Below are 17,377 nucleotides of genomic sequence, written 5' to 3' on the forward strand. Positions count from 1 at the left end.
CAAATCTGCCCATGGCTCGCGGATTGGAAGACGGACGCTCAATTTAGCCGGCATCCGTTTTCCGAAACCGTGGCTGTCAGCGGGTTTGAGAACCGACGCCGGTAAAATTGAGCATCGGCTGTCAAACCCGCTGACAGCTGCCGCTCCTTTTACCGCGGGCCCTCATTTGCATGTGGGCCGATACTGAATCGCACGCCCGGGAGAGTGGCCTGGGCGCTCGCTGGCTCTCCTGCGGGTTTTTCTCTATCGGCCCACAAGTCATGAGGCTAACTTTTTAGCCACGTAAGTGATTTATGCAGCTCAGTGGTGGCTGCTGAACGTAGGCGCATATTCAGCCGCCGCTACTTAACCACACAAGCTGTACTTATGCAGCTAAAATAGCGCTGAAGAAGTTTTGAAAATTGACCTCGAGGTTTTTACCAACCGAGAAATTCCTCCTGTACCTGAACATCACTGGCCTTCAGCTACCAATGAAAACACAGAAGTTTAATAGGCCTCGGAAACAAGACAACCACTAAAACAAAGCAGTGAACAACAGCAAGAGACCTAAGCTCTGTGGACCCAGCTCATGCCAGAGGAACAAACACTGCTAATACAAAACACCAGAGAGGTCACTGATTTAGGGAAAAAACCAAAACAAACCACCCAGTGACTGCAGTCCCACTCTCTCTCTCCCTAAAGAGCCTGGCCATGCTGCGTTCCCGAGGCAGCTAACCCTTCCTCTAACCAGGGCCTGCCTTCATGACAGCAGCATCCTGGCGGGGTCTCACGGGAATCTCACCGCGACAGCAGCGTCCTGGCGGGGTCTCACGGGAATCTCACCGCGACAGCAGCGTCCTGGCGGGGTCTCACGGGAATCGCGCCGCGACAGCAGCGTCCTGGCGGGGTCTCACGGGAATCGCGCCGCGACAGCAGCATCCTGGCGGGGTCTCACGGGAATCTCACCGCGACAGCAGCGTCCTGGCGGGGTCTCACGGGAATCTCACCGCGACAGCAGCGTCCTGGCGGGGTCTCACGGGAATCGCGCCGCGACAGCAGCATCCTGGCGGGGCAGAGTGGGCGGGGTCTCACGTCTCACAGTGCCTGGGAATCTCACTGTGCCCCGATTCAGCGCCGCGACAGCAGCATCCTGGCGGGGCAGAGTGGGCGGGGTCTCACTGTGCCCCGATTCAGCACCGCGACAGCAGCGTCCTGGCGGGGCAGAGTGGGCGGGGTCTCACGGGAATCTCACCGCGACAGCAGCATCCTGGCGGGGCAGAGTGGGCGGGGTCTCACTGTGCCCCGATTCAGCACCGCGACAGCAGCGTCCTGGCGGGGCAGAGTGGGCGGGGTCTCACGGGAATCTCACCGCGACAGCAGCGTCCTGGCGGGGCAGAGTGGGCGGGGTCTCACGGGAATCTCACCGCGACAGCAGCGTCCTGGCGGGGCAGAGTGGGCGGGGTCTCACGGGAATCTCACCGCGACAGCAGCGTCCTGGCGGGGCAGAGTGGGCGGGGTCTCACGGGAATCTCACCGCGACAGCAGCGTCCTGGCGGGGCAGAGTGGGCGGGGTCTCACGTCTGACAGTGCCTGGGAATCTCACTGTGCCCTGATTCAGCGCCGCACGCAGACATGTTCAGCCTTCCGCTGGCTTTGCTGTGTATCTTCACCTCTTTGGGATCCATCAGTTGCCAGCACGGTACAGGTGAATTCTGTTTTTCTTTTCTCCCTCTCCTTTTGGCTGGTACTGAACAAACTCCTAAAACCTGCCTTTAAAGGTGCGCAGGCAAGACCAGGATGATCTCCTTTACTTGCCAGCAAGGCTGTAATGTAATGAGGAGTAGGAAAGGTTCTTTGGTGAGAGTGACTGCAATGCTGCCCACCTTTCAGGCTGGGATAGGCTAAAGAGTTTGGGGTCTTTTTTTTTTATTATTGTACTCATGCCTAAAAACAAGATGTGTAGACAGGCTGACTACCGCTCGACTGAAATTTTAACCACCCTAAACAATGCACGCAAGTTCCAACTCCACATAAATCTGGCTGCATAGAAAGGGGGCTCTGGGGGCCGTCTCTGGGGCAGACTAGGAATCTACGCCTGTATCATAACATTTTCAAAAAGAATGGGCGGAACCTGCCCGCCGCTGTCTCCTGAATCAGTGAAAAGTTCCTGCTGCGTATTAACTGCTCGATTGTTCATTACACTATTTAGGTGCCTACTTTGTGTTTGAAAATAGGGCAGGTTTGCACATGTTTCCAAGTGCACGCGTAACTGCGTGGCTGGGCGCCCTGCTGAAGACGTGCCCGCCAATTGCCTTGATTTCCAGCGGGGTTGCTGTCCCTAAATGCACGGGTGACGGAGGGCGCTGTGTCCGGGATGGGGGTTTGCGAGCTTGCCGCAGAACTGCTGATATTGCTCCCCACATTGGCTGGATGGGGGGTTGCTATGCAAGTGACCCTCCCAAGCCCAGGGAAAGGCGCCTTTTCCCTTCTCTCTTCCAAGCACTGGGACTCCCTACATTTGATAATTTCCTATTTTCTGGGCAGCTGTTTTTTTCCCGCAGGGGCCTGGTGGTAGAGGCCCTGGGTTGTGTACATACATTTGCATATAGTTTCCAGTATTTCCAGTAACAGGCGCCAGAACGATTTTCCTGTTTCTTTTTCTAATCTCCTCTGTGTGTATCTCAGTAACTGATTCTCTTTATTTTTGCATACATTCTTCCTTTCTCTTTCACATCCTTTTAGTCTTTTCCTTTTCATTTGCTTTTTTTAACTCCTGCTTCCTGCCCTCTCCTCTCTCTGCTCCCCCAGGCTCTCTCCTGCCTGGAATCTTTCTTCCTCCTTCCCTTCCCCCTTTTCCTCTCCTCTAATCTTCCTCATCTCCCTAGGTTTTTCTCCTGCTCTTTCCTTTTTCTCGCTCACCTCCTTAGTCCTTACCTTTTAATTCGCTGCTCTTGCCCTCATTCCCCCCCCCCCCCCCCTCGCCTTCTTGGGAACGTGACGGGGCACCCCCAGTGGACATCCCACAGATAGGAAGTGCACAGGGAAGGAATTGCTGAGGCACCGACTGTCACTCCTGCTGGGGTGGCCAGCGAGCTCCAGTTGCCCCCCAAGGAACTGATGCAGTCCAGGGTTTGTCCCGTTGCCTGCAAGGCTGTGCGGTTCAGATTTCTTTATTTTGTGTTCCCTGAGAAAAGTGAGATGAGTCCCTGCAGGCAGCGGGATAAACCCTGGACTGGATCAACCCTGTGAGGTGAATCTGGAGCCCTAGCTGAGGAAAGAGGGGAGAGAGAAGTAGTGGGGGGGGGGGGGGCAGGAAAAAAAAAACCGGTAGCTGCGCTGGGGCTTGGGGTGTGGAGGAGAGACCGTGCAGAGAAGCGGCAATCGCTCTGCCTATTCCAGCTACTGGAGGGGGGGGGCAGCGGGCCCCCCCCCATATAAGCTGACATAGGAGTCAGTCCTGCTAGGACAGCAGAGGACCCGTTTCCTGCTGTTCCGCGACAAGGCCCGGATCCTGGCACCACGACCGCCTCGATCGGCGTGAAGTCTCCTGTGTGACAGGATCTCCCTGTGTTTAGGATCTGCGCTTATTCTTCTCTTGCTCCGCACACGCTGTAGCGGTGTCGGAGCGACGCTGGCATAGCTTAACGGTGCCAGCCTAGGCATCAGCATCCGGCTCGGGCAGCAAGGTGGAGGGTGAAGGCAAAACCGTGCCTCAAGCGGAAGGTGTCCTGCCTCACTCACCAAAAGGCCTGGCCCTGTCATTTATTGTTACCTGGAATGGGAAAGGTGGGGGAATCGTTTTTTTTGGAGGAAGCCCTAACCATTTCCCACACGAGGCTTTGTGAGCTCGAGTCTCCGATTCCTGCTTTAGCGTGTGGGCTGGAAGTCTGGAGATGTTGCGTGTCCTGTGCTGGGTCCTTTGGTTTCTCCCGCGCACTCACAAGCATTACAGGAACATGCCTGCCTCTTTCCTGGCTTGTGGTTTGGGCAGGCAAAACCAGATTTTCCGGCTGCTCTTGCAGCACGACCTGGCACTCCTGACCGCAGAGCGCCATGGCAGAGTGGGCAGAATTAGGGCAGCTGTTGCCTGCTCACTCACAGTACGCCATGCGTTTGGGAAAGAGCTTGGCAGTGGAGACAGGGAGGAGAGTCCTTAGGCCAGCAGCACTGCCTTGGGTGCACATCCTTACACCACATTTTTATGCACACAAAGCTCCCTGTTCAACAAGGAGTTTAGCACCCGAAAAACGAGCACATAAACCCGCGTAAAAAATGAGCGCGCTTCCATCTTAAATCCCACATTGGTGAAGGCAGTAGCTGTTGCTCCCTCTGCAGAGAGCTGCGCAGGCTTAACTCAAGGTCCCTTAATGCTGGAAATCTTATTCCTGGTCAGAGCTGGAGTAAAGTTGTCTCTGGAGCTGAACCCAGATCACGGGGTGAGGATCCTGCACTTGGAATTTGTACACACTTTGCCCAAACTCTCTTTTATGCACGCTAGCGTGTGTTCTGCACACATTTTGGGGTTAGCACGCTTTTTCTTTTTTTTGTAGCTACCTTTAGTTCACTGCATCAGGCGTTAACTCAGATTTGACCATGCAAGTAAAGAAAATGCAAGCTAACGTTTTGCTAACTTTTTAAAATTTGCATTTTATAGCATCAGGTCCTTAGGAATTCCACACATCATCTTGCCCAGTTCCTGTCTCCGCTGTATTCGCTTCTGGTCTTATTCCTAGGTCTCCTTTCCATGTTCTTACAGTTTTATACCCTGAATAGTTTGAATCCGTGTATCTATGAATGCCTGCATGGGAGGAGAGGAATTTCTGATGATCAGCAAAGCAGCCTCTTCGATTTACTTAGCCACTCCCTCCATTCTGAAGCTAAGGCAAGGCAGCACAACAAGCTTAACGATTTAGCTCCTGAGTTACAAAGGACTTTCTCCCATTCTGCACATATGAAAGCCCTTTTATAAATTAGGTTCCTGATTTTCCTCAGGAATAAAACACAACATTCCAGTTTATTTTTTTGCCAACTCAATGATGGAAAGATTATTTATTTTTTTAGAGGGAAAAGTGCCTTTCATGGACAATCATTCCTCTAGCGCTATTGGATGTGTGGCGCTTCTACAGTTTCAGTGGCCAGAGACCAGTTCCTGCTATTTCTTTTCGTGCCTTTTTCCACCTTCGGGAGACTGAGCCATCTCACTTCCTCTTAGTAGCTCTGGATAACTCTTTTCACGCTGACTTCATTTGCGGACGTCTTTTCATCTGGGTCCTGGAGGCGCTGGGAGATGAGGTGACTTGTCAGAGGTCATGCAAAGGGTCAGTTGCGGGTTACAGGACTTCTCCAGTCTCTGAGTCTAGGGCTCGAACCATTAGAACATTCCTCCTTCATCAGTGGAAGCCCTCATCTGATGTGTTTTAGGTGCTGCAGAACCTTTTACAGAAAATCTTTTTCTCTGGCAGTTTCCCTCTGTTCCTTTAAGCTACCAGCTCAGTTGCAACCTTGCTGCTATGCACTTTACTCACAACAACTGGGGGGAATTTTTTTCCCCCTACCTGTTTTTTTTTATTTAGATTTATATTCCGCTTTTTGCACTTTTTTCAGCATTTCAAAGTGGATTACATTCAGGTACTGTAGGTATTTCCCTATCCCCAGAGGGCTTACAATCTAAGATTTTGTACCTGAGGCAATGGAGGGTAAAGTGATTTGCTCAAGGAGCAATAGCAGGACTCGAATCCTGGTCTCCTGGTTCGTAGCCCATTGCTCTAACTACTAGACTTCTCCTCCATAGAGTCCTGTCGCCTCCCAACTCCCTTCACTCCAGCCACTGCCACAAAAGTCCTCGGTAGTGATGCGCATTCATTTCAAATTAATGTAAAAATCATGACGAATAAGGGCAATTCATTTCATTTGAGGAGCCCCAAAACAAGTCGGAGGTCTCCTGATTGAAATGAACCTTATTGCATTTGTTTGAAAAGAATGCATCGCGCCTAAGCCTAGACCTGAGGCCGGGTTCTTGCCAGGCCGAGGTCCAAAGTAGGAGGCCACGCTTAGGCCCAAGCACGATCCCTGACACCGGGGCCTCAGCCAAGACCTAAAATAGATCTTACCTAATCTGTCAGGTATCTGATGGCAAGGCGGGGCCTCAACCCAGACCCAATGTAACCACCTGGCCGGGAGGCTGAGTCCCGATGCCTGGGCCTCGGCCTAGGCTTGAGTCTTGACCCAGGCCTGACGCAGCCATCCGGCCTGGAGGCCGGGTTCTGATACCGGTGCCTCATCCCGGACCCAGGCCAGTCGCTGGGGCTTGGTCTGGAGGCCTCGCAGCTGCTCCCATATCGTCCTCTTCTCTTCTGACGCCATCCGCTGGGGTTGTGCTGGAGTTAATTAACCAGGCCAGGGCCTAGGCTGCATCACAGGTGTCTCGGGACCCAGCCTCCAGAGTCCAGGCCATGGCCCTGGCACCAGGACCTGGCCTCCATGACAGGTCGTGGTATTGGGCCTGGATCCAGGCTGAGGCCCCAGCATCAAAACCCAGTCTCTGGGCTGGATCTCGACATCAGGCTTCAATCCGTGATCCAGCCTAGACTGAGGCCCAGGTGTCGGGACCCGGCCTTGGGTTGTGTAGTGGGTCAGGCCTGGATCTGGGCTCCAGGCTAGGACGAGGCTTATGCATCAGGCTCCAGCCTCCAGGTCAGGTCACAGCATTAGGACCTGGCCTCTGGGCCGGGTTGTGGCATCGGGCCTGGGTCCGGTCAAGGCATGGGCCTCGAGTAGGCCGAGGTCGCGGCAACAAATGGCTCTCTTGGCCTATGCAAGTCTGAGGCTTCAGCTTGGGCCTAGGCCTTGGCTATGAATCCCCACTGGTCTGGGTAAGTGGGGGCTGAGGTGATCCTGGTCCCAGCACCTTTCTGGGCGGGTGGGCAGGATGCCCTGGGAGACCTAGTTTTTGTTTTCGGACTTTGTTTTTTATTGTTTGATTGGATAAGCCCAATCTCATAAAATCGTTACATCGTCTGGGAAGATCTCCAGGAATGGGTCCAGTTGGAGTCAGCATCCCTACCCCATAGCACTAAGCCCATCTATTCCCACCTGTGTACGATCTAACCTAGCACACACAAACGCCTAATGAAATAGCTCTGCATGCTTTATCCAGATGTTTATATGCCATACTAATGCCTAACCTGAAATCAAACCCATCACATTAAGAAGTTTATCTGAGGCTTGCTAAATTCAGAGAAACGCTGTACTCTGGTAACTTATTATCCAGGTCTGACCGTATAATAGAGATATGGGATGCCGACGCTAGTTCTAATAGGGGGAAAAAACCCATCAGATGTGTCTCTGGTGTGCATTACCTAATGAGTGGCTAAGAGAGGGCTGGGCAAATACCTCACCTGTGACTGTCTTGCTTAAAATCCTGTGCTGCACTTTCTTATCTAGACTCTAGGAGAAAAGGTTTTGTACAGAGCTCTGTAATGCTGTGCGCTGTGAAAATAATAATAATGGCATTATGTTGTGTCACGTTACTTTTATTTCTCTGCCGCTTATGTCAGTGACCCTAAGCGGCAAACAAAACAACATACATGATTAAAATCAAGCATGTAAAAGAACCAATACCAAGGAAATAAAAACAATTAGAACGGCACCCAATTAAAACATCAAATATTAAGACATCGATAGATTCAATAAAAGAATTGAGCAGCAGATAATAACAACAGAGTTAAGCCACAATCCGGAGCATGTTACCATGTGTGATCATAATTCTCGAATAGCGTTGGCTCCTGGTTCAGTTTAGTGGCGTAATTCAAGGTTGCCATGGGGGCGATTGGAATTCCTTTCCATTGAGATCCCAGCATGGAACCAAAATAAAAAAAAAAATGCATTGGGTCCCACTGGGGGGAGTTACCGCAGGAAAAAAAATGCACATTAACTCGACACCTGCTGCGCGTACAAAAGGGGTTTGGCTTCTCTTACCGATCAGTTGTGCCCCTGCCCCCTTTCTCCCTGCAGGATATACTGGCAGGAGCTTCCCGCAGTGGGCGACCGGTCTGATCGCGGTGTCGGTCTTCCTCTTCCTGGTCCTCGTTGTCTTCATTGTAAATCGGGTCTGGTGTGAGAAGAAAAGGTAAGTTCACCTTCGCATGTCCTCTGTTGGGTTCGATGAGAAACCACTCAACCTCCCCGGGTCTCCTCAACGGGCTGAAGCGAGAACTCGCCCATGCAGCAGATCGGGACTTGGTCCTACCTGCTCTTAAGGGCACCCAGAATCTAGAGCAGGTCCGGCAAACCCCATCCAGCCCCAGATTTGGTTGGTTGCACGCGCTCGATTCTCTCTGCTTTGGGAATGTGTGGGGCACCAGAGCAGAGAATGAACTCAATCCCTCTTCCCACCCTGAACCCGGCCTTATTGATATCCTCCTTCCATGAGACCACTTCATCAGCTTGGACGCCAGGCCACAAAATTCTTGAGCCGTGCCAACAGCCTGGACGTAGATGGCCTGCAGCGTTTCTTTTTCTCATGGCTTGGGGGACATTTGGCTTGGTCCTGTGGAGATTTTCTCCTGTGCAGAATTTTTTTGCACAGTTTCTGGGCATTTTGCAGAATAAAGGACAGAGGTGCTTGCATCTCTGCTTCAGGTGTGCCTGAGCAGTGTTTGTAATGAAGAACAGAACAGTTCCCTGGGAGTTTAGCATTTCAGTCCTTAACAATGGAGCAGAGACCATTGGGTTCAGTAAGGCAGAATAGAAGTCCAAATAGATATACCTTATAAAGGGCATGAGTGGCTGATCTTGGCCATAGCTGGTGAGTATTAGGAAAATGTGTAGTTGCATATTGGTAGGGAATGAGCTGCTTAAAATGAAGATTAAAATATGAATCTACCCAGAGTATGCCTAAGAAAACAGGTAACATGCCCAGGGACTATAATAAACATCCATTGGAGTCCTGCCATGTCCCCTCTTGGTTCTTTTGCCTATTATTTCATGTCCTTAGTGTTACAAATCTTGGGAATGTAAAAGCATGTTCAGGACCTTTCAAAGCCTCCTGCAGTAAGGTGCACATGTTGCATTTTCTTGGCGGTGCCATGGATTGTGCATTTCCGTGGCCAGTGATGCTGCTTGGTCCAGCTGTGAGCTACGCAGTACATTTGAGGACTGTCCCTTGCACTCTGGCAGCCGTTACTCCAGCCTTTGGGAACACAAACTGCCTGCAGGTCTTGGGAGCTCAAAACCTCTAACAGTATGCTGCAAGTTTCATGAGCAAATATGAATGGGTTTTCAAAAGAATATATACATTTTAATGGCTTCTCTGTGCATCTTTCATTAGGGAACGTAAACCTGCAGGAATCACCGCCAACTCTGCAAAAGATGAAGTGGTGGTTAACGGGACAGAAAGCCAGTATTCGAACATTGACAGCTTCAGGTTGGTGACATGCTCGGGAGATGTTTGTGTCCACATGAGCTTTGCTCTCTTAGGAGAGACAGAACTGTGATATGTGCTGTTCTGTAGCCACAGGATTGAAATGTGACTTGTGCATGGTTAATATGTGATCAATTACTTAGTGAGGAGGTGGGACCTCGGCCATAGATTCATCATTCAGCTCCATTTTCCTTCAGGTCTGCCCTTTCTGTAATAAGAAGACAAACATCCTGCAGGATGCCTGCGTTGCCAGATTAATGCTGGGGGGGAGGGAAGGCCCCCTGAGGTGGTATCCCATACCCCGGCTCTGACCTCATGAGTCTCTGTGACCATCCCTGAAGGCCTCCACAGGAAACCAATGAACCTGGGGGCATCTGGACCCGCTCAGTCTAACTGCCGAGCACTTCCAAGGTGGAGCACGCGGAGGGCTAGAGAAGCTTTGTGAAGGCGTGAAGACCTTTCAGTTGCCAGGCTGGCGTGGGTAGCGATAGACTTTGGGATTCCTTCCGTCCAGCTCGCCTCGATGGCAGTGAAGATGAACGAGGAGGTTTGGGGTGGGCCAGACACCTGCTGCATGGGGTGTAGGGCGTTCACCCATTTATTTTAATAAGAAAACGCCCATCCTCGGAAGTCAAGGCACCTCACTATGCAGCCAGCTGAACCTTCCTCCCTAACGGAGCCAAGCAGATGGCGAGCTTGCTTATGTTCATCAGGGCCTCTTTTTGTGAAGCAGGGAAAACAATCGTAACAGTTATGAAAACGATCGGCAATTACCTTTACTTTTGAATGGAGTGGGGTGGTTGCCAATTTGTTAGCCCACTTGGATACATAAACATATAGAAACATAGAAATGACGGCAGAAAAGGACCAAACGGTCCATCCAGTCTGCCCAGCAAGCTTATGGCGGCATCAGCCGCGTCACACAGGTCTCCCCTATAATGGTAGCATCAGGGGGTGGCATCTGCCGTGCTGTACAAGTAAACCCCATGCTTACTTTCCCAAACCATTAAAGTCGGGGCCCCTGTTGCTTACTGTCCAAGTCTTAATGCTGGAAATGTACTCCTGAGTTAGTCTTTCATGCTGTGCCAATATGGCGTGGAGCAGAAACTGCAGCTTTATTTCAATAGTTATGTGTTTGATTTCTATTCTGCCTTTCAAACACTTGAAAGCAGATTATATTCAGATACCAAAGGTATTTTCCTGTCCTCAGAAGGCTCACAATCTAAGGGGCCGATGCAATATCAGGCCTCAGGCTAGTGGACAGCTTAGCCCATGACTGGACGCGCTAGGCTAACACCTGATTAGTGCGTCCAAAACGCTTGTCCAGACGTGCTCGTTGCTAATAGCGCTCATCACATGTAAATGCCATGTAGGTGAAGCTATTAGTTGTTGCCCCCGATGCAGAAAAATCTCCACGCACCCGATGCACACATGTTTACAGCAAGATTTAATGCCAGCCCCGGAGCTGGCATTAAATCTTGAGGAGCATCAAGGGCTCAAAAAAAAAAAAGCAGAAATTATTGCTTTTCTGTGGTTCCACAGGAAGCAGCAATGAAAAAAAAAAATCTTGACGGCGGTCAGGCTAGGCAAACGGACACTCAATTTACGAGTGTTCGTTTTCTTAACCCGCGCACAGCCATATCTCCTGGGCGCCCCATGCCGTGGACTCGCTACATAGAAACATAGAAGTGACGGCAGAAAAAGACCAATCGGCCCATCCAGTCTGCCCAGCAAGCTCCCACACATATTTCCCCATACTTATCTGTTTCACTGACCACCAAGTTCAGGGCCCTTGTTGGTAACTTTGATTCAAATTTCCTGCCCTCCCCTGCCACTGATACAGAAAGTAATGTTGGAGTTGCATCAAAGGTGAGCATAAGGCTTAATGGTTAAGGGTAGTAACCCCCGCGTCAAGCAAGTTACCCCGATGCTTGTTTACCCAGACTGCACAGATCGATACCTTGTTGGTTGTTGTCTGAATGCAAATCCTGTTTTCCTCACTTCCCCCTACCATTGAAGCAGAGAGCAATGTTGGGGTTGCACTAACCGTGCAAGGGATTTTTTTGAGTAAGGGTAGTAATCACCAGGTAGCAGTTAACATTCCAGCAAGCCACCCCCATGGCTCTGCTCTTCATTCCCATCCTCTTGCCTTTATGGATCTACAGTGTTTATCCCACGCCGCTTTGAAATCTTTCACAGTCTATCCCTAGCGCGTCCTATTTAGCACAGCAGCTCATTTGCCTAACGCATCAGACACCCAGGGGAGGGGAATGTGCACCCACTGAACAGACGTGCGTCCAGTTTAGACATTTGCACATTTTTTCGTGCTTGACATTGCATCGGCCCCTAAGTTTGTACCTGAAGCAATGGAGAATGAAGTGATTTGCCCAAAGAAACAAGAAGCAGCAGTGGCATTTATAACCCTGGTTTCCCCGGTTCACAGCGCACTGCTCCGACCAGTAGACTACTCCTCCACTCTGTGTACAGCGCTGTAAATATCTAGAAATTATAAGCAATAGCAAAAATGTGGGGGTCCTGGGAATCCCCAGTCCAGGACCACCATAGACCAACAGTAGCCCCAGAAATGTGAGTTAACTTTACCCAACCTAGGAGCCAGGAGTTACATTTCCAAGCCTAAAAGAACCGGGCTAAGTATTGGGGTACCCAAGTCCAGGACCCCAACTCAGAAACCCTTTGCCTCAGGACCTGCAAGACAGATGGACTTCACTCCAGGATCCCCATGTGAGAGACACAGAATTGTTAGCCGTGCAACTTTCTATTGTTCCATAAGCTCTTCAGGTCAGGTGCTTGTAGTTGCAGAATTGTCACCACAGTGCAGTGCTCGCTTTCTCTTCATGCTCTCTGGTGCGATGCATAAGGCCCGTCACACTGCTGTCATGTAGCTTCTGCTTGGCCAACTGAGCTCCAGGGCCTCACACTAACCTGGAGAAGCACGAGGTGACTGCACTACGGTTGCACAAACAGCGAGAGCTGCAGGATGCCGAAAATTGTGGTACTGTAAGCGCCTTCCCCAAAGAACTTTCTTAATGATAGACAGTTGCATATATCACCATTCTGCTGCGAAAGGTCCCTTCCCCAAAGAGCCTACAGGATGATACAGCTCCAATTGTGCACATAACCGCCTGCCCCACAGAGAAGCACTTTTTAAACTTTATGCCTGTCTGGTGCATCTTTTCAGTTTCACCTGCACAAATCATCTATGCACGCTATGGGAAACTTCGATACCTGCGCGCGGGCATCCATGTCTGCACAGTTCCCGGCGTGCGCACATGGATGCGCCAATTTTATAACTTGTGAGCATCGACACGCACCTTATAAAATCCACTACCCATGCACACATGCGCGATCGATTTTATATCGGCGTGTGAAAGTGCTTGCGAATGCCGACTCGGGCACATAAGGGGGGAAAATTTATAAGATACGCACAGCGACGCGATACACCCTTTCCCCAATTCCCTCCCAGCGCGCTCCAATAAAGGAGCGGACTGGGACGGAACTTCCTAAACCCCCGCAGCTAACCTGCCTCTCTTTTCCCCTATCCACCCCGACCCCTAAAACCCCTCTAACTTTTTTTTTGTTTTAATATTTACCTGCTCTTCGGAGCAGTAGCAGTCTGCACGTGCCGGCCAGCTGCTGGTGCGCGCTTCAGCAGGAAGGTACCTAATGGCGCGTGCCGGCCAGCTGCTGGCGCGCGCTTCAGCGGGAAGGTACATAATGGCGCGTGCCGGCCAGCTGCTGGCGCGCGCTTCAGCGGGAAGGTACCTAATGGCGCGTGCCGGCCAGCTGCTGGCGCGCGCTTCAGCGGGAAGGTACATAATGGCGCGTGCCGGCCAGCTGCTGGCGCGCGCTTCAGCGGGAAGGTACATAATGGCGCGTGCCGGCCAGCTGCTGGCGCGCGCTTCAGCGGGAAGGTACATAATGGCGCGTCCCAGCCTGCCCATGCCCTGCACCTCCTATATTCCGCCCCCCGGCCAGCCCTTTTTTTCTAATCCGCCTCTTCGGCACGTACCGGGAGATGCGCGCGTGGCTACAGCCCTTTGAAAATCCCCACGGCGCGCCCGCAGCCCGGCCACGCTCGTATCTCCTGGTTTTAACGAGCGCTGCGTCTTTAAAACCAGGCCGAAAATGAGCCGTGCACGTAACACGTTTTTTCTGTGTGTAAATCATGGCTTACGCAAGCTGTCCGTATCTGGGAGCACATTTTTGGGTTCGTGCGTTTTATCAAATTCCCGATGCATTTGCACATCATTAGCACCCTGCAGTGGGAGTTAACGCCATTTTTCACTCCTGTTTTATTACGTTCAACCCAGAGGGACTTTGCTGTTGGAACTAGTCAGAGAACCCGGAGGGGAAGTGCGACAGCACCGAGGCCACTGAAGGAGTAGCATTCCCCAACGGGACGGGATGAGCCAGGCTTGGTTCTGTCCCGTTGTAACCTATGGAAACGCAGTTCCACTTTCTCTATGGAAGGGCAGGGGTACAGGGTGAGAGCTGCAGTGAGGTAAAACCAGGCCTGGCTCGGCTTCTCCTTCATGACATGGAGTTTTGGGGGTTTTTTTTTCTCAAGCTTACTGCACATTTTGCTGTGTCTTTCCTGGGGGAGGGGGGAAACACACAAGGTGTGCTCTGAAGCGAGCCGTACAATGCCGGCATCGCTGTACAGCACGAGGCTGGTTTGGAGAGGTGCGAGGCGGCATTTCACTGGCAGAGACTGAGGGCTGCATGATCCTCTCTCGCATTCAGGCAGAGGGTCCCATTCCACCCTTCTCCCGCCGGATTAGAAGACATAAAATTGGTGGGACTGGAAGATATCGTTGAACATGCAGCAGTGCATGGTGTTAGGGTTCTTTCAGAGGTAATCTGAGTGGCGCGCAGGTGAAAAGACTCGAAAGCAAGACGGGCCCAGTCCTGTCTGTGCTTGGTCAGGACCCGAAATTACTTCAAACCTCTCCCAATAGTTGTGGTTCCAACTGGTCTTGCTTTTCTTTGCAGGCTGCTCCACAGACACAGTTTTAGCACCCACAGATTATAATTTAGCTGTGCTGAGCATAGTGGGGTCCACGTCCACATTCTGCGTCCCAAAACCCTCCTCTTTGAAATCTTTTCTTCTAGGACAGGTTTAATTTCGAGTTTTGGGATCACGGAGCTTAGTCCAGTCACCAAACCGCTGATGCACATTCAGAGCCCTGGGATTTTAGAGGGTGTGGCTTTCCCAGGGACTCGTTATTCCAGAATTATAATAATGCAGAAGCCACCCTGGGCATCCTTTGGAAAGGTAGGGCTAAACATGCCTTCTGACTCGTTCACTACAGAGCGGTGTTCCTTGCAGTGCGTGGGGTTTGCTGTTGTTCCAGGCCCTTACTGATCGGATGCTCCTCCCAGGAGACGGGCTTCCATGCTACTGCCGGCTTTTCTTCTGGAATTTAGAGTTGTGCATCGTTTTTTGTGTTCGTGTCATTCTTCGTTTTTCGCTTGCCATGGAAAATGTCATTTTTTTTCACGAAAAATCGATTTTTAGTTACTGCGCGCTAACTCCCCGTTAGTTCGCGCTAGCTCCCCGTTAGCGCGCACTAACAAAAACTGTTAGATTTTGTTAGTTTTTGTTAGTGCGCGCTAACGGGGAGTTAGCGCGCACTGACTCCCGTTAGTGCGCACTAATCGGAAAAACGAATTCTTGCAAAAAAACGGGAAAATCCCGATCTTTTTCGGGCTCCCTGAAACATGCCGAATTGGACAATTTCGTTGAAATTTTCCAATTCGGCAAAAACGAATGCACATCTCTACTGGACGTTTGTCTCAGCTCCATGCAGGCAGCTGCACCCTCCTGCTACTTCCACACACCAAACTCCACGCTTCCTCTAGTATACCTCCAAGAATCTGTAGGACACTACCACTAGGGCTGAAAATACAGGGGGGTTCATTCTGAAGGACACACCATGCGGCACAACGACAAACGTGTACGTTGATTTGGGAGAGGGGATAGTGGTCAGAAGTCATCCCCTGAGGTCGAGAGTGCCCGCCTGGTTCCAAGCCATGAGAAGCCAGCCCTAGTTTTTCAATTTGTTTCAAAGCATTCTGGGAATTTCTTAATGTGCAAAAACTTTAATATAGGAGGCGGCACCTGGAGCTAGGCAGTCACTCAGAAAAGGCCATTCTTCTGGAAGTTACTGCAGCGGTTTATAAGTGAAAAATGTTGTAGCCATAGAGTGGTCCTCCCAAGTAACAGCATTTCATTCTGTTTTCCAGGAGCCGAGAGAATGAAAATGCATATGACAACCCAATTGAATTGGAAGAGCAGGTCATCCAGATGACGGCAATGTAGTAATGCACCCATGAAATGGTTTCATGAGCCACTTTTACTTCTCTGCAATAATAAGCAGATCACTACTATGTCTTGGGATTGTTCTCTACATAATGTGGATAAATGCCCAAGTTCCTGTGTAATCGAGTCTCTACCTTGTCATGGGATGCACGGGTGTCATACACTTGCAACAAATCCTCCAGTGAGCTGCTTCTTCTCCTCAGGCTAACGTAATCCAATTAATTCTTCCTCTTGCTTTTTTTTTTTTTCATGTAATTGGTAGGAAAAAATGCTTCCGAAGATTTTTATTTGAAGATCCATTTTAAATATGGCTTCCAACTCAATTCTTAGACTCCCCCAGGCCCTCCACTTCTGCCCTTATGGAACATGCAACAGGCTGAGGAGACTGCGGATCTATTGGGCGGAAATGGAGAGCGAAGCACGGCTAAGTGAGACTGATCAAGAAAAGGAAAGCATCCAAATTACAAATGGAAAAGAAACCAGAGGTCAGACATGAAATAACTGTGTTAGCTGTCCGCAGGACGCGGCATTATTTTGATGGAAATACGGCCTAGTGTAATGACTGTCCATATTGGAGAATATTTTTCTGTCTTTCCTGAAATAAAATGTTTAAATGTAATGACCTTGTTCTTGTCTGCAGTCTTCTGAGCAGAGCTGGAGGAAATGTTAAAGATCTGAATATCTCATCGTTCTTGTATGTACCCCTCCCCCGTCCCATTACTCTCCTAGTCTGAGGTGATGTAAAGCAGCAGTATTGGCATAAAATATGATGAGAGATAATTCAATTAACTTCCTTAACTCTCCCAGAGAGAGAGAGTTCTGGCTGGTTTTGAGGCGGGGTCTGGCCCAGCTGGGGGCTGCCTCTGACCCACTGTGTGGCTGCTTTTTATCAGAGGATGAGCAACCCATACAGGGCCTGCCTGTAGCCTCGGTCAAGCACTTGCGGCTTTGTCCCAGAAGATCTGGGCTGGGTCTTGAGGTTACAAAAGGGATTGCTGGAAGTACCACAGTGTTCTGGCAACCTGAGGGTTGGGGTGAGGTGAGCCATTGGAGCCAGAGACAAGCCGAGTGCTCAAACCTACATTTCCATGTATTTTCCTCTGCAAGTAGAAGAGTATCATGGAAGTCTTGTGTAAAGCATCATGACATTTGTCTGACTGTGCCAGGAACATAGAAGACTGGTATAATGGGACTCTCTGGCCCAGACTGGATCTTGGTCTGCCATTGTGTTTTTTCTGCGGTAGTCTTACCCTGCAGAAATATGTGTTTAAATGCTTCTGAATAAACTCTTGCTTATTTTCTAAGCTGGCGTTGACTCCTCTTCTCCAGGGAGTTCTTCAACCTGACACTGATATTCTCAGGTCTTCAGCCCAAATCCTTCTCAAATTCCGCCCCAGTACGGGTTTCTGCTGGAAATGGCAAGCAGCAGGTGTCCAGAATCCATGGTAGGGAACGCATCCCTTTAAAGAGATGCTTGCTCCTTACTTCAGTCCATTCTCATCCGTCACCATCACTGATGGGAAAACTTGTGTAAAAAGCAGAACGGCGCTTCCTGCTGGGACATGCGGGTGGTGGCTGCGAGATGTTCACTTGGGCTGAGAATTTATTAATCAGATTTCTCTCCGCCTTGGTAG

At 50.5% G+C, this 17,377-nt stretch overlaps 1 protein-coding gene across 1 annotated transcript; it reads left to right on the plus strand.

The window, feature by feature from the left end:
- The first annotated feature begins 1,527 nt into the window (after positions 1-1,527).
- Positions 1,528-16,362, plus strand: PDZK1IP1 (PDZK1 interacting protein 1). The gene is made up of 4 exons (XM_029618471.1): positions 1,528-1,684; positions 7,993-8,107; positions 9,308-9,403; positions 15,668-16,362. Exons 1-4 carry the CDS (start codon positions 1,612-1,614, stop codon positions 15,741-15,743), a joined length of 360 nt encoding a protein of 119 aa, XP_029474331.1. The 5' UTR covers positions 1,528-1,611; the 3' UTR covers positions 15,744-16,362.
- Positions 16,363-17,377: the final 1,015 nt, after the last annotated feature.

Source organism: Rhinatrema bivittatum, chromosome 10 (assembly GCF_901001135.1).
Source record: "Rhinatrema bivittatum chromosome 10, aRhiBiv1.1, whole genome shotgun sequence".
NCBI lineage: Eukaryota > Metazoa > Chordata > Amphibia > Gymnophiona > Rhinatrematidae > Rhinatrema > Rhinatrema bivittatum.